General features: G+C 42.4%; 1 protein-coding gene across 1 annotated transcript in view; it reads right to left on the bottom strand.

Annotated features, from left to right (window-relative positions):
* The window catches only part of UBE2R2 (ubiquitin conjugating enzyme E2 R2), an 84,602-nt gene that overhangs the window by 9,995 nt on the left and 53,422 nt on the right, over positions 1–21,185 (bottom strand). The window contains exon 2 of the mRNA XM_070743644.1: positions 202–288. Within this exon, the coding sequence (XP_070599745.1) occupies positions 202–288 (87 nt within the window). The remainder of the gene's footprint in view (positions 1–201; positions 289–21,185) is intronic.

The following is a 21,185-nucleotide window of genomic DNA, read 5'->3' on the forward strand; positions in this document are numbered from 1 at the left end:
TGGACACTGCCATCTTTTTTTGGGGGGGGGGGGGGATTGTTTTTTTCCAGGTTTTTCCCCCTTCTGACCATGTGCAGATTAAATCAAGTTTCCGGAACTGTGCATACACTGTCATCTTATTTTCAGGTCAGGTGGATGCTGCAGAGGGTTTTGTTTTTATTTTTTAAACGACAGACACTCCATGCGCTCAAGTCAACCTACCTCGTAAATGTTCGGGTGCCACATTTTGGTCAGAAATCTGAAGGTAGGCGGTGAATATGGGTAATCTATAGGAAATTTAATATGAGCCTGAAAGAGAGAAAGAGGGAGACGCATTAAGCATTGATTTAAGTACAAACGGGAAGAGGGGATTTGCAGTTTGGGAGGGAATTGTGGGGCTTTGGTGTTCTCTGGGGTTGGGGGGTTTCCTTGGGATGTTTCATGACCCAATTAGGGAACAACATCAGAGCTAGGAGGGAGTGGGTTGGGTGGGGAGGAGTGGTCCTTGTTGCTCGCCAAATTTGATAATTTTCTTGCAAACATTTCATGACCCAATGAAGAAACATCTGGTAAAGCAGTGTTTCCCAACCTTGGCAACTTGAAGATATCTGGACTTCAACTCCCAGAATTCCCCAGCCAGCGAATTCTGGGACTTGAAGTCCAAATATCTTCAAGTTGCCAAGGTTGGGAAAGACTGGCTACAAAAATGGTGGAAGGTCTTAAGCACAAAACTTATCAGGAAAGAGTTCATGAACTCCATCTGTATAGTCTGGAGGACAGAAGGAAAAGGGGGGACATGATCAAAACATTTAAATATTAAATGGTTAAATAAGGTTCAGGAGGGAAGTGTTTTTCATAGGAAAGTGAACCCAAGAAAAAGGGGGCACAATCTGAGGTTAGTTGGGGGAAAGATCAAAAGCAACGTGAGAAAATATTATTTCACTGAAAAAGTAGTAGATGCTTGGAACAAACATCCAGCCGACATGGTTAATAAATCCACAGTAACTGAATTTAAACATGCCTGGGATAAACATAGATCCATCCTAAGATAAAATACAGGGAATAATATAAGGGCAGACTAGATGGACCAGGAGGTCTTTTTGTGCCATCAATCTTCTAGGTTTCTATGAGGAGTAAGCTGTATTACCCCTGGCCAAGGGAAAACGCGGACGTTTATTTATTTACTTACTTATTTATCATGCCCTTTTAACAAAGGGCATAACAGCAGACCGTATGCAATTGATAATTGAGGTGGAGGATATCCAACTAACATACCAGATATGAGCAGTACTTCAAAAAACAAGACCACATACATTATATGTATAAATAGTATTTACAGTAGGCAAATATTGTAGTCAGTAACAGTCATTCACAATTACAGCAATCTATATTCTCAATATATATACAATGCAAGCCTCAATCAATACATACACAGACTAACATTAGAACACATTGTTCTATTTTGTACTAAGTCTGATTCGTTGACTGACTAACCCTCATCGCTACCTTAACTCTACTTAAAGTTTGTTGAAGGTTTATTATATCAGTGTTTCCCAACCTTGGCAACTTGAAGATATCTGGACTTCAACTCCCAGAATTCCCTAGCCAGCATTCGCTGGCTGGGGAATTCTGGGAGTTGAAGTCCAGATATCTTCAAGTTGCCAAGGTTGGGAAACACTGTATTATATTACCAAGACATTTTAACACGTTTCATGACCCAACTAGGTAACATTATCAAGATTCATACCACCACATCGTCAAACAATGAACACCACCACAATCAAGGAACTACCAATACATACAAACAAGATAATGCTAAACAACAGCCTAATTTAGGAACCACCAAGAAGAAGACACCACTCCCACCAAGAGCGCCATAGTTAAGCCACTAGTGTATAAATAAAAAGCAACCCCCACCCCCCCTTTCTACAGACGTGGAAGGATCAATCTCAGCTCTATAGTGCGGAGTTGTTCCTGTACACAAGGATGCACAGACATATACACATACACACCACCCCTTATCCACCCCTTGCAACATGTAAGCCAGGTCGAGATTAACAGCTTTTGATGGACAGCTCGCAATGTGCCTAATCCCCCCGAATTCACCGCTATAATATTCCTGATGTTCAGCAGTGACAAAATGCACATTTGGGATTTCCCTTCTATTCACTGGGGGAGGGGGGATTTTCCCATTAATGAAAATAAAAGATAAAGGTTATTTATTTATTTATTTATTTATTATTTATTTATTGATTAGATTTATATGCCGCCCCTCTCCGCAAACTCGGGGCGGCTGATATCTGATATCTGGGGGGAGCTGGTTCCAGAGGGTCGGGGCCCCCACAGAGAAGGCTCTTCTTCTGGGTCCCACCAAACGACATTGCTTAGTCGATGGGACCCGGAGAAGGCCAACTCTGTGGGACCTAACCGTTCGCTGGGATTTGTGCGGCAGAAGGCGGTCCCGGAGATATTCTGGTCCGATGGCATGAAGGGCTTTATAGGTCATAACCTATAAATTGCTTCTCAATTGCTTCCATGGCAACCGCTATGCACCAAGTCCTCTTAGTCTCTTCCAGATTTCAAAGGCAGGAGGGGGGTCCTCGCCTTACAACGGATTAAAACTGTCTCTCAAAATAACGGCTCGCTGGGGAATTCTGGGATTTGAAGTCCGCAAGTCTTAAAGCGGCCACGTTTGGAGACACACACATACACACCCTACGATCGAGACCCCAAAACCCAACAAATACAGAGGCTCCTACACTGCCTATATATTCAATATAAAATTTTTTCCTACTTATTTGATTTATTTTACAATAATAATAATAATAATTAATAATAATAATTTATTAGATTTGTATACCGCCCCTCTCCGAGGACTCGGAGATAATACGTCAAATAAGTTTAATTTGACATATTTTATTTCTTCCAGCACCATTAGAAACCGAATGTCATCAGCATATTTATTTATTTATTTATGTATGTATGTATTTATTTATTTAACTTATTGCATTTATATGCCACTCACTCTGAAACGGACACTGAGCGGCACCCAATGGGAGGATGGGAGACACCTAATCTTAAAGGTCTCAGTGCCGCCACTGGCCTTGTACAGCTGTTTATCCGAAATAAATAAAGTTGGGTTCCTGTTACAAAGGAGATTCACAGGGAAGAATGAAATTTACGAGAACGTCACGTAAAAAAAAAAAAAGAGTGGTATAACTCACAGGAACTGCTCGGTAGAATGGCATCTTCCTCTTGCTTTTAGGGTTTTCTGATTGTTTTATTTTTATTGGTTTTATTGTGGGATGGACATAGAAATCTTTCAGGAAAGACAGAAAAAAAGGAAGGAAGGAAGGAGAAAGAGAAAAAAAAAGGGAAAGGAAGGGAAAGAAGAAAGATTTTCTGATTGTTTTATACTTGTTTTTTTAATTGTGTGATGGACAGTCACAGAAATCTTTGAGGGAAGACAGAAAAAAAGGAAGCAAGGAAGGAGAAAGAAAGAAAGAAAGAAAGAGAGAGAGAGAGAGAGAGAAAGAAAGAAAGAAAAAAGAAAGAAAAAAGAAAGAGATTTTCTTATTGTTTTATACATAGTTTTTATTGTGTGATGGACAGCCATAGAAATCTTTGAGGAAAGACAAAAAAAAGGAAGGAAGGAAGGAGAAAGGAGTGAGAAAGAGAAAGAGAGAGAGAGAGAAAGAGAGAAAGAAAGAAAGAAACCAGGATAAAAATCATTAAAAAAAAATAAAAAAATATTTTATTATTTAATTTGGATTTTTAAAATTTAAATTGGATTTTTAAAATTTAAATCAGATTTTTTTTCATTTTTATAAGTTATTTTAAACAAAATGCTTTTGGGGTAAAATGTATCTAAAGATAGATTTTCTACTTAACCTACATTAATAATTTAGTTTATTCAGCATGAAATGGATCTCAGTTACGTAGCGGGAGATGATATATTTGTATTCTTCATTATTGGGACGGTGGGTGAGTCAACAGTGGGTCAGAAAGAGGATCCGCTACGGGAGGGAGATGACCGTTCGCTCTTTTAAATGATGATTTTAGAAGATGTGGATGAATGGTTTAGGAATATATAGAGGTTTTAGAATGTAATTTAAGTTAGATTTTCTATGTGTTTTTAGTATTGAGATTTTTAGAATATTTTAATATTAGATTTCTTCATATTTTTGTATCTGTTTATAGTGAGCCACCCAGAAGGACGGCATAGAAATCTGATGGATGGATAGATAGATAGATAGATAGATAGATAGAGACAGATAGATGGATAGATAGATGATAGATAGAAAAACAGATAATTAGATAATATAGACAGACAGACAGACAGACAGACAGAAAAACAGATAGATAGATAATAGAAAGATGGATGGATGGATGTATAGCTAGATCGATAGATAAATAGATAAACAGAGATAGATAGATAGATGATAGACATATAGATAGACGATAGACAGATAGATAGACAGACAGACATATACAGGTAATAGACAGATGGATGGATGGATGGATAGACAGACAGACAGACAGAGATAAATTTAAATCGAGTTGATTTAAATCAAGCCTTTTTACTAGCGATTTAAATCCTGATTGAAATTGACTTGACATAAATCAAATCCACCCAGAAAGGAAAGATAAGAAAAAAGGAAAGGGGGGGGGGAGGTGGCTGGGGAATTCTGGGAGATGAAGTCCAGAAGTCTTAAAGTTTCCAAGGTTGGGAGCTCCTCTCTTAAAGGGACCACGCTTGGAGATCCCTAAAGTCTGAAACAAGATCCCGGACCGCTCCCTTCTTCTAGAGCTCCGGGATGGGTGGGAAGGGTTGGCTTTCTCTCTCAGGCTCCCCAGAGTCCGGGGCAATTGCAGCACCGCAGTAGGAATGTGTTGAGAAAGCCAAGTTTGCCAGAGTGTCAGTTGCGTTGGCTAGGAACACAAACACAATGCACGGATGGGCTTCCCGACAAATTCTCCGCCCAGTTCATTCTTTCCAGAACCATCCCGACCTTCCCTAGTTGGATGGTTTCTGGAAGATCAACTGAGAAACCCCGCCGGGGTGATTCACGGATCGTAATCCAGCCGTCCAGCTAAATCCCGTCTGATGGATCTTTTTTTCAAATTGATCCACTCTCCTTCCGAGTGCGCGATGCCAAATTTACTGAGAGTATCGTCACAGAAGTACAAAAGAAATTAAAAATTAAATAAAATACAGATAAATGTACAACCACAATTGAGACAAACGTTTAGGTTGTTAAGTGAGAAATTTGTTTTGCTTGTTTTATGAATTTTCTTGGAATGTTTTTTAAAGTGAGTTATGGAAGTTGATTCACGGTTCTTAAGTGAATCTGCTTCCCCGCTAATTTTGCTTGTCACAAGGCCCCAAAAGGGGATCACTTGACCCTGGGACATCGCGGCGGTCATAAATGTGAGTCAGTTGCCAAGCGTCTGAATTTTGAGCATGGGACCACAAGGATGCTACGACAATTGTTTGAAAAACGGTCACTAATTAAACTATTGTAACTTGAGTAGAGAGAACTACAGGCGGTCCTCGACTTACAACAAAAACTGAGCCCCTGTTGTTAAGACCAGACAGTCGTTAAGTGAGTTTTGACCCATTTTACGACCTTTCTCCATGGACTTTGCTCATCAGAGGGTTGAAAAAGGGGAGGACGCGACCTCGAGACGGTGTGACCGTCATAAATATGAGTCAGTCACAATTGAGGTTTGTTAGAATATTCATGCACTGGGAGAGCCAGTGGTAACAAGGTCAGCCAATGAATAGGCATAGCAACTGAGTCAGCCAATGAGAGCTAACCACGTCTGAGTCTGTGCAGAGAATCGAAACTGAGAAGCTTAAGGCTGGTTGTGGCTCACTCTCCACTTTGTGCTCTCTCACCCTGAAGTCGCCTGAAATGAAACTAACTGTTCTCTGCTGCCTGTAACTGCTGGAAGAAGAACTCTGCTGATGGTATTGTAAATTCATCTGTTATTATGTTTATAAAGAAGTTATTAAATCCAGCTTATTATTACAGTGGTACCTCGACAAACGAGTTTAATTCGTGCCAGACCAGAGCTCGTATGTCGATCAATTCGTATCTCGAACGAATGCCTTTAAACTTGGTGTTTTTTGCACCGAGATAACTGGAAGCAAGGAGATTCTTGCGCCACCTAGTGGAAGCTCGGCTTGTATCCCGAATTTGAGCTCGGGTGTCGAACAGAAATTTTGCTCGCATCTCAGCTCGTAACTTGGAATACTCGCATGTGGAGCAGCTCGTATCTAGAGGTACTACTGTATTACGTTTATAAAGTAGTTATTGAATCCAGCTGAATCAGTCATCTGTGTGTGCTTCTGCTTTTGAATTTTGCAACAAACTTCAATAGGGTTCTTACAATTACTGGGGGAAATGGGACAGCTGGTTGGAGATATACAGGAAGTCCTCAATTTACAGCCCAAATGTCCGTCGCTAAGTGAAACCGTTGTTTTCCTTCCATTTTACAACTTTTCATAGTTGTTAAGTGAATCACTGCAGTTGTTAAATTGGTAACATGGTTGTTAAGCGAATCGGGTTTCCCCACTGACTTTGCATGTCGGAAGGTCGCAGGACACCACAACCATTATAAATACGGATCACTAAGCCAGAGGTGGGCGTGACATAATTTAAGAACTGGTTCGCCCAACACCGGAAATGTGAGCGCGCGTGCACATGCATGCGTCATTTAAAAAACCATGGCAATTCGCTCCTGTGTGCCTTCCGCGCATGCATGGGACAAAACAACCCCCAGTGATATAGGATGGGATTGCACCCTCAGGTGGTTTGCCTGAACCGGTAACAGTCCACCCCTGCACTAAACCAATCGTCGTAAGTCAAGGACCCCCTACGAGGAGTCCTCGGTTTATGAACACAACGGAGCCCAGAACTGATGTTGAGAGGTGGTAAAGGTTAAAACACAAGAGGTGCTTAAACTGGGGATTGAACGGAGCCAACGCAGCTCTGAACAACACGCTAAGCCACACAAAAGCTTTCTGCAAAAGTCGCTGGCTAAAACGTTCAGCAGATGCTTTTCGCTAAGTCTTTCCGGGCTCTGCTGGGCCGCCTGAGCACAGCACCAGATTGTTGAAACCCGGGAGCACCGCATCGCAACTCGGTGCCGCTTCAAAAACAGCGGAGACAAACTCACAAAGCACCTGTGGCTTCGCAGTCATGGCAACAGCAGCAACAGCGTTAGGGAAGAAACCGACAAACCAGCATCAGACCTGGATGAAACTGGATGAGGCAAAGCTCGGGTCTCCTGCTCACCTGAGATGATCTCCGGCGGTTGTTTTGTTTTGTATTCTAAATTATTATTTTTTTGCAAAAGCTGGGATGGCCGTTCTTCAAAGAAACCCTAGACCTTAAATTGGCTTGTCGGGATAGAAACTCAAAGCGATAGTAAATCAAAACATTTAAATATGTTAAAGGGTTAAACAAAGTTCAGGAGGGAAGTGTTTTCAATAAGTGGCACCTTCTGAGGTTAGTTGGGGGAAAGATCAGAAACCACATGAGAAAATATTTTATGGAAAGAGTAGTAGAGGCTTGGAACAAACTTCCAGCAGACGTGGCTGGTAAATCCACAGCAACTGAATTTAAACCTGCCTGGGCTAAACATACAGTATATCCATCCTAAGATAAAATACAAAAAATAGTATAAGGGCAGACTAGATGGATCATGAGGTCTTTTTCTGCCGTCAGTCTTCTATGTTTCTATGTCCTATTAAAATTTTATCTATGTTGCTGGGTTTTTTACATATTCCAAATTCAATTAGTTCTTCTTTATATCTAATTTGTACCTGGAAATAAGATAACCAATCTAACTCCAGGACTTCACTTTTGAGTTCTTTATATGTTTTGATTTGGTTATTATTAATTATATTTGCGTGTATTTGGGCTTCCAATGTAGATAACTTCTCTATAATGCTTTTTCCTCATTTTTCTCCAATGTTCGAGTAGAATATTCCCTATCTGATGTTGTTTAAATTGTGAGTGTTTAATATGCTCTTTTCCCCACAGGTGTGCGTGCCATCCCTCTTGAATATTATGTCCTTCTATTGCTAAAGTTCTGTTATTATCCAATTTAATCCATTCTTTAATCCATAGTAATCCATGTTGTGAGCCGCCCCAAGTCTATGGAGAGGGGCGGCATACAAATCTAATAATAATAATAATAATAATAATAATAATAATAATAATAATAATGCACTTGGGGAAAAGGAATCCTCAATCTGAGTATTGTATTGGCAGTTCTGTGTTAGCAAATACTTCAAAAGAAAAGGATTTAGGGGTAGTGGTTTCTGACAGTCTCAAAATGGGTGAACAGTGCAGTCAGGCGGTAGGGAAAGCAAGTAGGATGCTTGGCTGCATAGCTAGAGGTATAACAAGCAGGAAGAGGGAGATTATGATCCCGCTATATAGAATGCTGGTGAGACCACATTTGGAATACTGTGTTCAGTTCTGGAGACCTCACCTACAAAAAGATATTGACAAAATTGAACGGGTCCAAAGACGGGCTGCAAGAATGGTGGAAGGTCTTAAGCATAAAACGTATCAGGAAAGACTTAATGAACTCAATCTGTATAGTCTGGAGGACAGAAGGAAAAGGGGGGACATGATCGAAACATTTAAATATATTAAAGGGTTAAATAAGGTCCAGGAGGGAAGTATTTTTAAAAGGAAAGTGAACACAAGAACAAGGGGACACAATCTGAAGTTAGTTGGGGGAAAGATCAAAAGCAACATGAGAAAATATTATTTTACTGAAAGAGTAGTAGATCCTTGGAACAAACTTCCAGCAGACGTTGTAGATAAATCCACAGTAACTGAATGTAAACATGCCTGGGATAAACATATATCCATCCTAAGATAAAATACAGAAAATAGTATAAGGGCAGACTAGATGAACCAGGAGGTCTTTTTCTGCCGTCAGACTTCTATGTTTCTATGTTAATAATAATAATAATAATAATAATAATAATAATAATAATAATAAGTAATATTGCCACCTCATAATATAATTCTAGGTTCCATAAAATATTATTTTATGGAAAGAGTAGTAGAGGCTTGGAAGACGTGACTGGTAAATCCATAGCAACTGAATGTAAACATGCCTGGGATGAACATATATCCATCCTAAGATAAAATACAGGAAATAGTATAAGGGCAGACTGGATGGACCATAAAGTCTTTTTCTGCCGTCAATCTTCTAGGTTTCTATCTCACTGTCCATTTCGAATGCACCGTGGAAAGAGGACATATGTTGGCTCACATGTTCCTTCAAGTCAACTCCGAGGAGTCCAATGCCTGTGACCCCCGCGGCCCCCTTTAAAGGGACCTAGCCAGGAGCCCCCAAAGCAGAACCAATGCTGGAGCCTCCTGGAAGGATTTCTTTGCATGCAGGAGGCAGAGGTGAGGAAGCCAAGCCGAATCCTCCCTTGGCAACGGCACGGCCTGCAGGCGGGCGGATTGCTTTGAAAACTGCTTGCCAGTAAGCCTGCAGGGAAGGGAAGGGGCTCTTTGCAAAGGGCAAGCCTCTCCCCCCTTCCCCAGCCTGGCTGAAATAGCTGTTGGAAAGGAGGGTGCTTTGATGAAGGGCCCACCTGCCTGGGCCTGAGCCAACGCCCCATAGTCCTCAAAAGGGAAGGAGATCCAACTGAAGATGGGCTCCGATCCAGGCTCAGTGTGGAGGCCGCTCAGACAGAAACATAGAAGTCTGATTGCAGAAAAAGACCTCATGGTCCATCTACTCTGCCCTTATACTATTTCCTGTGTTTTATCTTAGGATGGATCTATGTTTATCCCAGGCATGTTTAAATTCAGTTACTGTGGATTTACCAACCACGTCTGCTGGAAGTTTGTTCCAAGCATCTACTCCTCTTTCAGTCAAATAATATTTTCTCACATTGCTTTTGTTCTTTCCCCCAACTAACTTCAGATTGTGTCCCCTTGTTCTTGTGTTCACTTTCCTATTAAAAACACTTCCCTCCTGGACTTTATTGAACCCTTTAACATATTTAAATGTTTCGATCATGTCCCCCCTTTTCCTTCTGTCCTCCAGACTCTACAGATGGAGTTCAAGAAGTCTTTCCTGATAAGTTTTATGCTTAAGACCTTCCACCATTCTTGTAGCCTGTCTTTGGACCCGTTCAATTTTGTCAATATCTTTTTGTAGGTGAGGTCTCCAGAACTGGACACAGTATTCCAAATGTGGTCTCACCAGCGCTCTATATAAGGGGATCACAATCTCCCTCTTCCTGCTTGTTATACCTCTAGCTATGCAGCCAAGCATCCTACTTGCCTTTCCTACCGCCTGACCACACTGCTCACCCATTTTGAGACTGTCAGAAATCACTACCCCTGAATCCTTCTCTTCTGAAGTATTTGCTAACACAGAACTGCCAATGCAATACTCAGATTGAGGATTCCTTTTCCCCAAGTGCATTATTTTACATTTGGAAACATTAAACTGCAGTTTCCATTGCTTTGACCATTTATCTAGTAAAGCTAAATCATTTACCAGATTATTAACGGCTTGGAGTAAATCGAGGCAGAAAGGTGGGGCGGGGCCTCCCTGGGAAGGAAGGGGGGGGGCGGTATGGACCCATCCATCTTGCTAGACTCAGCCCTGGATGCTGCTGATCTAATGTGTTGGCTGGGGAATTCTGGCAGCTTTAAGTCCACGAATCTTTTAAAAAATTATTATTATTATTAAAAATAAACTTTATTTGTAATACGGAAAAAATGCTTCCGGTTTGCATTCGCGCTGTTTTTTGCACTCCGGAGGGTTTGGGGAAGCTTCCTGAACCCTCCGGAGTGCAAAAAACTGCACAATGGGCAAACCGGAAGTGTGTTTTCCTGAACTTCCGGGTTGCCTGTTGGGGCATTTTTTTCATGTACCAGGCTTCAGTAAGGTCTGTGCGCATGTGGGGGGGGGGGGAGCAGCGCAGGTGTGTGTGCGCACATGGAGGGGAGGGAAGGGAAGGAGTGGGAACATCCACGCACACGCATGATAGCACATTTATTTATGTATTTATTTATTAGATTTGTATGCCGCCCCCTCTCTGTAGACCCTTTCTTCATAGAGGGGCGGCATACAAATCTAATAAAACTTAAACCTTTGGCACGCGAACCAAAAAAGTTGGCCATCACTGGTCTAGCAGAAGGAGGAGAGGTGGTGGTGGTGGTGAAGGAAGACTGAGTCAAGAACAAGGAACATGGACCACAAGAAGTTAGGAGAAATAGTAGAGGACACCTACAGGGTGTGGACAAAAAAATGGAAACACCTTGCAGCTCTTCCATGGAATCCAGATTTGTGAAGCTCCCTCCGAACAGTTTTTGTGGAAACTGGGTTCTGTACGTGTCTATTGAGCTCTGCAGTGATTTTAGGAGCTGCGGTCTTGCGATCCGCACTAACAATTCGCTTTAGAGTCCAACTGGTCTCTCTCAGACAACTTCGACTTTTGACCAGACCTGTGCTTGGCTGAGGATGTTTTCCCTTCTCTTTCGAAAGCAGTCATGACTTTTGAGACATGACCTCTTGAAACGCCAAACATTCGGGCACTTTCTGTTACACTAGCGCCTGCCATTCGAGCACCAACAATTTGGCCTCTTTGAAAGTCTGACAGGTCTGCCATTTCTAGAAGGTTATAACCAATTTCCTTAAATTTCTTTTTTTAAAAAAAGGTATCATATCAAATAACAGAATTTTAAAAAATACATTAAAATATGTCAAGGTTTGATTGATTTGAACATGTTCAAACATTATGATGCCAAAAAGTCACGTGTTTCCATTTTTTTGTCTACCCCCTGTATATTTATTTCTTTTTTACACTACTCACTATATTCTACCTTACGATACATACATCACACTAGTTTCTCACTACAACTATCTCAATTACAGTGTTTCCATTTTTGTGTCCACCCCCTGTACTTTCCGCCTCGGAGCCTCAGGTGGAACTGAAGGAGAAGCACATCTTCTGCCCTTAACCCGGTGGAAAAGATGCACCACTACCATATTTGAGAGGAAGGAATGTCCCAGAGGACGCTAACAATCCAGCCAGGATTTGTAGCCGGCTCAATTTAGCCAGCTACGAGGTCAGCAAAAGTGAAAACGACGACAAAAGCTTCTGCCAACCTGGTGGCTTTGTGCGAAGTCCATCCCGCTGCTCTTTTTATGCTACGTGCCTGCTGGGTCACGATGCTCCGATGGGCAAAGACCCAACCCTCCATTGCATCTGGAGCCCTCAAATTCCCAAAGGTTTCGGGCCTGCAACGCTCAAGGCTTTCTTGCTGAAAAGACCTGAGTGGAATCCAACCACACCACAACTTTATAGGCTGTAAGTGCTTGGAGAAGGGCAGCATATAAGTCCAATCAACCAACCAACCATGTCCCCCCCCCTCTTTGTTCCTTCTCAAGGAGGGGGTCTTTCATCTCACTTCCAGCTCCTAGTTCTAAACCAAGCCTCTAGCCCTCATGAACAGCCAGTATGCTAGCTGCTTTGGTTTCCAAGTCGTGAAAAATCAACAAACAAAGTTCGGAAACAGCAAGGCAGGGTCCTAAAGAAACAACGATCAGATAATCTTCCAAAACGGACAAGCCAGCACGCTGCTATTTGTATCAGCAGCTCTAATTGCTGGAGCCCCCCCCAAACACAGGTGGCCTCTCTTATCTCCTGTAATATGCCCTCAATTGGTCTCTTCGATGCATAAGTCTGCCCCTGCGTGGGTCTAACACTTCCTTATCCGAATCGACCAAAGATAATGGAGATTGGCTTCCTGGGCTGTGTGCCAAGCCCCCCTCTTCCAAGTCACCCCCACCTTCTTCTTCGTCCGAGGAAACTGCTCATTCTTCCTCTTTTCTATCACCTTTTCTTCGTCCCATGTCTTCTGTTATTTCCCCTAACGTCTTGTGGGCCATGGTCCTTGTTCTTGACTCATTCTTCCTCTTTCTCTATGACCTTTCCTTCATCTTGTGTCGTCTGTTATTTCCCCTAACATCTTGTAGGCCATGGTCCTTGTTCTTGACTCATTCTTCCTCTTTCTCTATGACCTTTCCTTCATCTTGTGTCTTCTGTTATTTCCCCTAACGTCTTGTGGGCCATGTTCCCTGTTCTTGACTCATTCTTCCACTTTTCTACGACTTTCCTTCTTCCAATGTCTTCTGTTATTTCCCCTAACGTCTTGTGGGCCATGTTTCTTGTTCTTGACTCATTCTTCCTCTTTCTCTATGACCTTTCCTTCATCTTGTGTCTTCTGTTATTTCCCCTAACGTCTTGTAGGCCATGGTCCTTGTTCTTGACTCATTCTTCCTCTTTCTCTATGACCTTTCCTTCATCTTGTGTCTTCTGTTATTTCCCCTAACGTCTTGTAGCCATGGTCCTTGTTCTCGACTCATCTTTTCTATGACCTTTCCTTCTTCCCCTGTCTTCTGTTATTTCCCTTAAGGTCTTGTGGGCAATGTTCCTTGTTCTTGACTCATTCTCCCTCTTTTCTATGACCTTTCCTTCATCTTGTGTCTTCTGTTATTTCCCCTAACGTCTTGTGGGCCATGTTCCCTGTTCTTGACTCATTCTTCTTCTTTTCTATGACTTTCCTTCTTCCAATGTCTTCTGTTATTTCCCCTAACGTCTTGTGGGCCATGTTCCTTGTTCTTGACTCAATCTTCCTCTTTCTCTATGACCTTTCCTTCATCTTGTGTCTTCTGTTATTTCCCCTAACGTCTTGTAGGCCATGGTCCTTGTTCTTGACTCATTCTTCCTCTTTTCTATGACCTTTCCTTCTTCCCCTGTCTTCTGTTATTTCCCCTAACGTCTTGTGGGCAATGTTCCTTGTTCTTGACTCATTCTTCCTCTTTTCTATGACCTTTCCTTCTTCCCCTGTCTTCTGTTATTTCCCCTAACGTCTTATGGGCAATGTTCCTTGTTCTTGACTCATTCTTCCTCTTTCTCTATGACCTTTCCTTCATCTTGTTTCTTCTGTTATTTCCCCTAACGTCTTGTGGGCCATGTTCCCTGTTCTTGACTCATTCTTCCTCTTTTCTGTGACTTTCCTTCTTCCAATGTCTTTTGTTATTTCCCGTAACGTCTTGTGGGCCATGTTCCTTGTTCTTGACTCATTCTTCCTCTTTTCTATGACCTTTCCTTCTTCCCCTGTCTTCTGTTATATCCCCTAACATCTTGTGGGCCATGTTCCCTGTTCTTGACTCATTCTTCCTCTTTTCTATGACCTTTCCTTCTTCCAATGTCTTCTGTTATTTCCCCTAACGTCTTGTGGGCCATGTTCCCTGTTCTTGACTCATTCTTCCTCTTTTCTATGACCTTTCCTTCTTCCAATGTCTTCTGTTATATCCCCTAACGTCTTGTGGGCCATGTTCCCTGTTCTTGACTCATTCTTCCTCTTTTCTATGACCTTTCCTTCTTCCCCTGTCTTCTGTTATATCCCCTAACATCTTGTGGGCCATGTTCCCTGTTCTTGACTCATTCTTCCTCTTTTCTATGACCTTTCCTTCTTCCAATGTCTTCTGTTATATCCCCTAACGTCTTGTGGGCCATGTTCCCTGTTCTTGACTCATTCTTCCTCTTTTCTATGACCTTTCCTTCTTCCCCTGTCTTCTGTTATTTCCCCTAACGTCTTGTGGGCCATGTTCCCTGTTCTTGACTCATTCTTCCTCTTTTCTATGACCTTTCCTTCTTCCAATGTCTTCTGTTATATCCCCTAACGTCTTGTGGGCCATGTTCCCTGTACTTGACTCATTCTTCCTCTTTTCTGTGACTTTCCTTCTTCCAATGTCTTTTGTTATTTCCCGTAACGTCTTGTGGGCCATGTTCCTTGTTCTTGACTCATTCTTCCTCTTTTCTATGACCTTTCCTTCTTCCCCTGTCTTCTGTTATATCCCCTAACATCTTGTGGGCCATGTTCCCTGTTCTTGACTCATTCTTCCTCTTTTCTATGACCTTTCCTTCTTCCAATGTCTTCTGTTATTTCCCCTAACGTCTTGTGGGCCATGTTCCCTGTTCTTGACTCATTCTTCCTCTTTTCTATGACCTTTCCTTCTTCCAATGTCTTCTGTTATATCCCCTAACGTCTTGTGGGCCATGTTCCCTGTTCTTGACTCATTCTTCCTCTTTTCTATGACCTTTCCTTCTTCCCCTGTCTTCTGTTATTTCCCCTAACGTCTTGTGGGCCATGTTCCCTGTTCTTGACTCATTCTTCCTATTTTCTATGACCTTTCCTTCATCTTGTGTCTTCTGTTATATCCCCTAACGTCTTGTGGGCCATGTTCCCTGTTCTTGACACATTCTTCCTCTTTTCTATGACTTTCCTTCTTCCAATGTCTTCTCTTATTTCCCCTAACGTCTTGTGGGCCATGTTCCCTGTTCTTGACTCATTCTTCCTCTTTTCTATGACCTTTCCTTCATCTTGTGTCTTCTGTTATATCCCCTAACGTCTTGTGGGCCATGTTCCCTGTTCTTGACACATTCTTCCTCTTTTCTATGACTTTCCTTCTTCCAATGTCTTCTCTTATTTCCCCTAACGTCTTGTGGGCCATGTTCCCTGTTCTTGACTCATTCTTCCTCTTTTCTATGACCTTTCCTTCTTCCAATGTCTTCTGTTATTTCCCCTAACGTCTTGTGGGCCATGTTCCTTGTTCTTGACTCATTCTTCCTCTTTCTCTATGACCTTTCTTTCATCTTGTGTCTTCTGTTATTTCCCCTAACGTCTTGTGGGCCATGTTCCTTGTTCTTGACTCATTCTTCCCTTTCTCTATGACCTTTCCTTCTTCCCCTGTCTTCTGTTATTTCCCCTAACGTCTTGTGGGCCATGTTCCTTGTTCTTGACTCATTCTTCCTCTTTCTCTATGACCTTTCCTTCATCTTGTGTCTTCTGTTATTTCCCCAAAAGTCTTGTGGGCCATGTTCCTTGTTCTTGACTCATTCTTCCTCTTTCTCTATGACCTTTCCTTCATCTTCTGTCTTCTGTTATTTCCCCTAACGTCTTGTGGTCCATGTTCCTTGTTCTTGACTCATTCTTCCTCTTTCTCTATGACCTTTCCTTCATCTTCTGTCTTCTGTTATTTCCCCTAACGTCTTGTGGTCCATGTTCCTTGTTCTTGACTCATTCTTCCTCTTTCTCTATGACCTTTCCTTCTTCCCGTCTTCTGTTATTTCCCCTAACGTCTTGTGGGCCATGTTCCTTGTTCTTGACTCATTCTTCCTCTTTCTCTATGACCTTTCCTTCATCTTGTGTCTTCTGTTATTTCCCCTAATGTCTTGTGGGCCATGTTCCTTGTTCTTGACTCATTCTTCCTCTTTCTCTATGACCTTTCCTTCATCTTCTGTCTTCTGTTATTTCCCCTAACGTCTTGTGGTCCATGTTCCTTGTTCTTGACTCATTCTTCCTCTTTCTCTATGACCTTTCCTTCATCGCATGTCTTCTACCAATCGACCTAACGTCTTGTGGGCCATGTTCCTTGTTCTTGACTCATTCTTCCTCCCTCTCTATGACCCTTCCCTTCATTATGTGTCTTCTATTATTTCTGCTAACTTCTTGTGGGCCATGTTCCTTGTTCTTGGCTCATTCTTTGTCTTTCTCTATGATCTTTCCTTCATCGTGTGTCTTCTACTTTCTAACTTTTCTAACTTCTTGTGCTCCATGTTCTTTGTTCTTGGTCTTCTTTCTCCTCCACCACCGTTCCTTTATCCCGTGTCTTCTGCTAGACTGTTTCTCCTGAGCTTCTTGCGGGCCATGTCCCCTGTTCTTGGGCCCAGTCTTCCTTCTCCTCTACCACTTTCCTTCAAGGTGTCATTTCAGCAGCTTCTAATGCAAGAACTGAACTGAATCCACATCCAACAAAACTGAAGATGCTTCTTGGGATGAGAAGCAGAACGTTTTAAAGGAAATAAAAACACGGAAAGTTCAATTGACGTTTGGAAAAGCACTTTTGGGGGACAGCTGAACTTCTAACGCGTGTTAAGACAACACTTTAAAAAGATGGTTGCAGATCTATCCAGTCCAGAATTTTGTGCCAAACTCACAGCCAACTGTGTTGTGTTTGGGCCTGGGCCAGCCATTGCTCCCACAGATGGGAGAGATGCGGCACAAAGTGAATGTGAAAGCCTGGCTGACAGCCAGGAAGATGTGGCAGACAGCCAGGAGGACGAGGCCACTGGGACACAGGATTCAGCAGACAGCCCAGGGGATTTGGCCTGCAGTCCCTCAGACAGTCTTTCCTCCCTGAGTTCTTCTGCAGATCAATATATTGATCTACGTAGCCGAAGAGCTATGCAAAGAAGGGATCGCTTTAAGGAGTATTACAAATCATTATAGGAGCACCTGGGCTGGGTGTGGTTCCCTTAATGAGGGCTAAAGGGATAAAAGGGAACAAATGCCAAGGCAAACTGTGGCTATTTATCTGTGTTGTTTTGTGGTTCCTGCTTCGAAGTTTCTGTGCCGTTGGAGTTTTCAACCCAGCTTTTTCAGACAAGTGGGAGGTGAAAACTCTGGGACTTGCTGTTTGCTTCAAAGATTCAAAAGGACTCCTGAAACGTCTTTGCTCATTCCAGGTTGTCTTTGTTTGTTTTTCCCTGTGTTTTTTGTATGCGGCTGAAGTAAGCCTTGCATTGTTTTCGGACATTAAGAACTGTTGTTTGAGTAAGCTATTTTTGTTTATCTAATACAAGTTTGCTGATTATCAGAGCACGTGTGTGTTTGATTTCTTTTCCTTGGACTGTTAAGCATTGCCGAGCCAGTCAGGCAGAACAAACTGGATACCTTTGGAAAAGCCTGATCTAACTCCCAGTGTCAGGCCCAATTATGTGAAGTCAAAGTTGGCCTGACACAGTTTGGTGGTAATAATAATAATAATAATTATTATTTATTAGATTTGTATGCCGCCCCTCTCCGAAGACTTGGTAGTGATAGAGGAAGGGGGGGGGAGTGAGAGAGAAAGAGAGAGATGCCACCACACGTTCCTTTCTGCAGACTCCATAGTAACGAACACAGGAAGGAATTAGGTGTGGGGTTTGTGATATGGGGTTTTGACCCGGATGTAATCTAAGGGACTCAGAGTTGGAATGAATCAAGTCGAATCCTGATATGGCTTTGTTAATAAATAGAGCCCTGTGTGAAGCACAGGCCTGGAATATTATTTTTTACTAGATTATTTATTAATTATGATTTATTTCTCAGATGCCATTTGGCTCGCTGACACCCAGGCCATCTCGCAGCAACCAACAATTAAAGCTATCCTGCTGGTAATCCAGGAGACGGTCAGCAAGCATCTGGGCTCCTAGGCCCCCAATGGGAACCTGGTCCTCCGTGAATCGGTCCAGCTCTGCTTTCAAACGCTCCAAACTGGCAGCCTTTCTCACCAGTGCACTGGAAGCCAAATTGCATCATTTCCCCATGTGCCATGTGTAAAAAGTATTTCCTTCTCTTGGCGGGGAAAATTCTCTGCGTTCGGTTTCAAAGGCTGACCTTGAGTTCGGACACTTTGGTGGTGGGAGGGGGAAAGGCATGGGGTGAGGCGTCATCAATACGCCGATGATACCCAGTTATACATCTCCACCCCATGTCCAGTCAACGAAACAGTGGAAGTGATGTGCCGGTGCCTGGAGGCTGTTGGGGCCTGGATGGGTGTCAACAAACTCAAACTCAACCCAGACAAGACAGAGTGGCTGTGGGTCTTGCCTCCCAAGGACAATTCCATCTGTCCCTCCATTACCCTGGGGGAGGGAACTACTCGGCTGTGGCGAGGGGGGCGTTTGCCCATGTTCGCCTGGTGCACCAGTTGTGGCCCTATTTGGACAGGGAGTCATTGCTCACAGTCACTCATGCCCTCATCACCTCGAGGTTCGATTACTGCAACGGTCTCTACATGGGGCTACCTTTGAAAAGTGTTCGGAAACTTCAGATCATGCAGAACGCAGCCGCGAGAGCCATCGTGGGGCTTCCAAGATTCACCCACGTTTCTTCAACACTCCGCAGTCTGCACTGGCTGCCGATCAGTTTCTGGTCACAATTCAAAGTGTTGGTCATGACCTTTAAAGCCCTACATGGCATTGGACCAGAGTACCTCCGGAACCGCCTAATACCGCATGAATCCCAGCGAACGATAAGGTCCCACAGAGTTGGCCTTCTCTGGGTCCCGTTGACTAAACAATGTCGTTTGGCAGGCCCCAGGGGAAGAGCCTTCTCTGTGGCGGCCCCGGCCCTCTGGAACCAACTCCCCCCGGAGATTAGAACTGCCCCCACCCTCCCCGTCTTTCGTAAACTACTCAAGACTCATTTATACCGCCAGGCATGGGGGAGTTGAGACACCGTTTCCCCAGGCTTTTTTATACTTTGTTTTATGTTTGGTATGAATGTGCTGTTTGGTTTTTAAAATAATGATAGGGTTTTATATGTTTTTTAATATTAGATTTGCTATATTGTTTTTATTACAGTGTGAGCCGCTCCGAGGCTTCAGAGAGGGGCGGCATACAAATCTAATAAATAAAATAAAATAATAAATAAATAAATAATAAATAAATAAAATAAATGAACAAAATGAAATTCAAGGGTGAAAAAAGTCGGTTTCTACATTTAGGCAAGAAAAACAAAACACACAGGTGCAGTATATGTGGTACTTTGTTCAGCAGTCGTAACTGTGAGAGGGATCTTGGAGTCTTGAGCGGACAACATCCTCTCTTTCCTCTTCTCCTTCCCTAATCTCCTCCCTCCTCTCTCCCTTTCTTCCCCTTTGTCTTCCTCCATTCTTCTTCTGCTTCTTACTCTTTCTTTTCTCCTCCCCCTGCCTTCTCGCTTCTCCTTCCCCTTCCTCCCTCTCTTCCTCTTCCTCTCCATTTCTTTGTTTCATCCTATTTCCCCTCCTGCTCCATCTGCACCAGCTCAGATGCCCCCGGACTCCTCCACACCTGGACAGTCACATGGACAGTTCAAAACGCACAGCATCTTTCTTTCTTTCTTCCTCTCTTCCTCCTCCACCTCCTCGCTGGGAGCAGCAAAGAGAATTATTGATAGCCTGGGGAGAGTAAACTGAGGCGTTGCTGCAATGTTACACAACTGCCTTCCTCATCCACCCGGCTGCAAAAGGCCCAGGCTGCTTTCCTCCCCCCCCCCCCCCCCCAAAACCCCCAGAGCTTCCCACTTAACAACCAGAAGAAAATGAAGAGCCTGGCTTTCAAGGAGTTGCAATGCACCTGCTCTGGAGGAATGGCCCCTCACACTCACCACTGGAGGCATTTCACACAAACAAGGGGCCTGAGATGCATGACTCTGAGGCAGTGTTTCTCACCCTTGGCAGTTGGAAGATGGGTGGACTTCAACTCCCAGAATTCCCCAGCCACCAACGCTATCTATCTATCTATCTATCTATCTATCTATCTATCTATCTATCTATCTATCTATCTATCTATCTATTATCTAGTTCTCTATCTATCTATCTATCTATCTATTATCTATCTATCATCTATCTATTATCTATCTATCTATTATCTATCTATCTATCTATTATCTATCTATCTATCTATCTATCTATTATCTATCTATCTATCTATCTATCTATTATCTATCTATCTATCTATTATCTATCTATCTATCTATCTATCTATCTATTATCTATCTATCTATCTATATCTATCTATCTATCTATCTATCTATCATCTATCTATCTATCTATCTATCTATTATCTATCTATATCTATCTATCTATCTATTATCTATCTATCTATCTATTATCTATCTATCTCTATCTATCTATCTATCTATCATCTATCTATTATCTATCTATCTGTCTATCTATCTATCTATCTATCTATCTATCATCTATCTATCTATCTATCTATCTATCTATCTATCTATCTATCTATCATCTATCTATCTATCATCTATCTATCTATTATCTATCTATCTATTATCTATCTATTATCTATCTATCTATCATCTATCTATCCATCCATCCATCCATCCATCCATCCATCCATCCATCCATTATCTATCTATCTATCTATCTATCTATCTATCTATCTATCTATCTATCTATCTATCTATCTATCTATCTTTCTGTCTATGTATCTATCTATCTATCTATCTATCTATCTATCTATCTATCTATCTATCTATCTATCTATCTATCTATTATCTATCTATCTATCTATTATATATCTATCT

Source organism: Erythrolamprus reginae, chromosome 2, assembly GCF_031021105.1.
Source record: "Erythrolamprus reginae isolate rEryReg1 chromosome 2, rEryReg1.hap1, whole genome shotgun sequence".
NCBI lineage: Eukaryota > Metazoa > Chordata > Lepidosauria > Squamata > Dipsadidae > Erythrolamprus > Erythrolamprus reginae.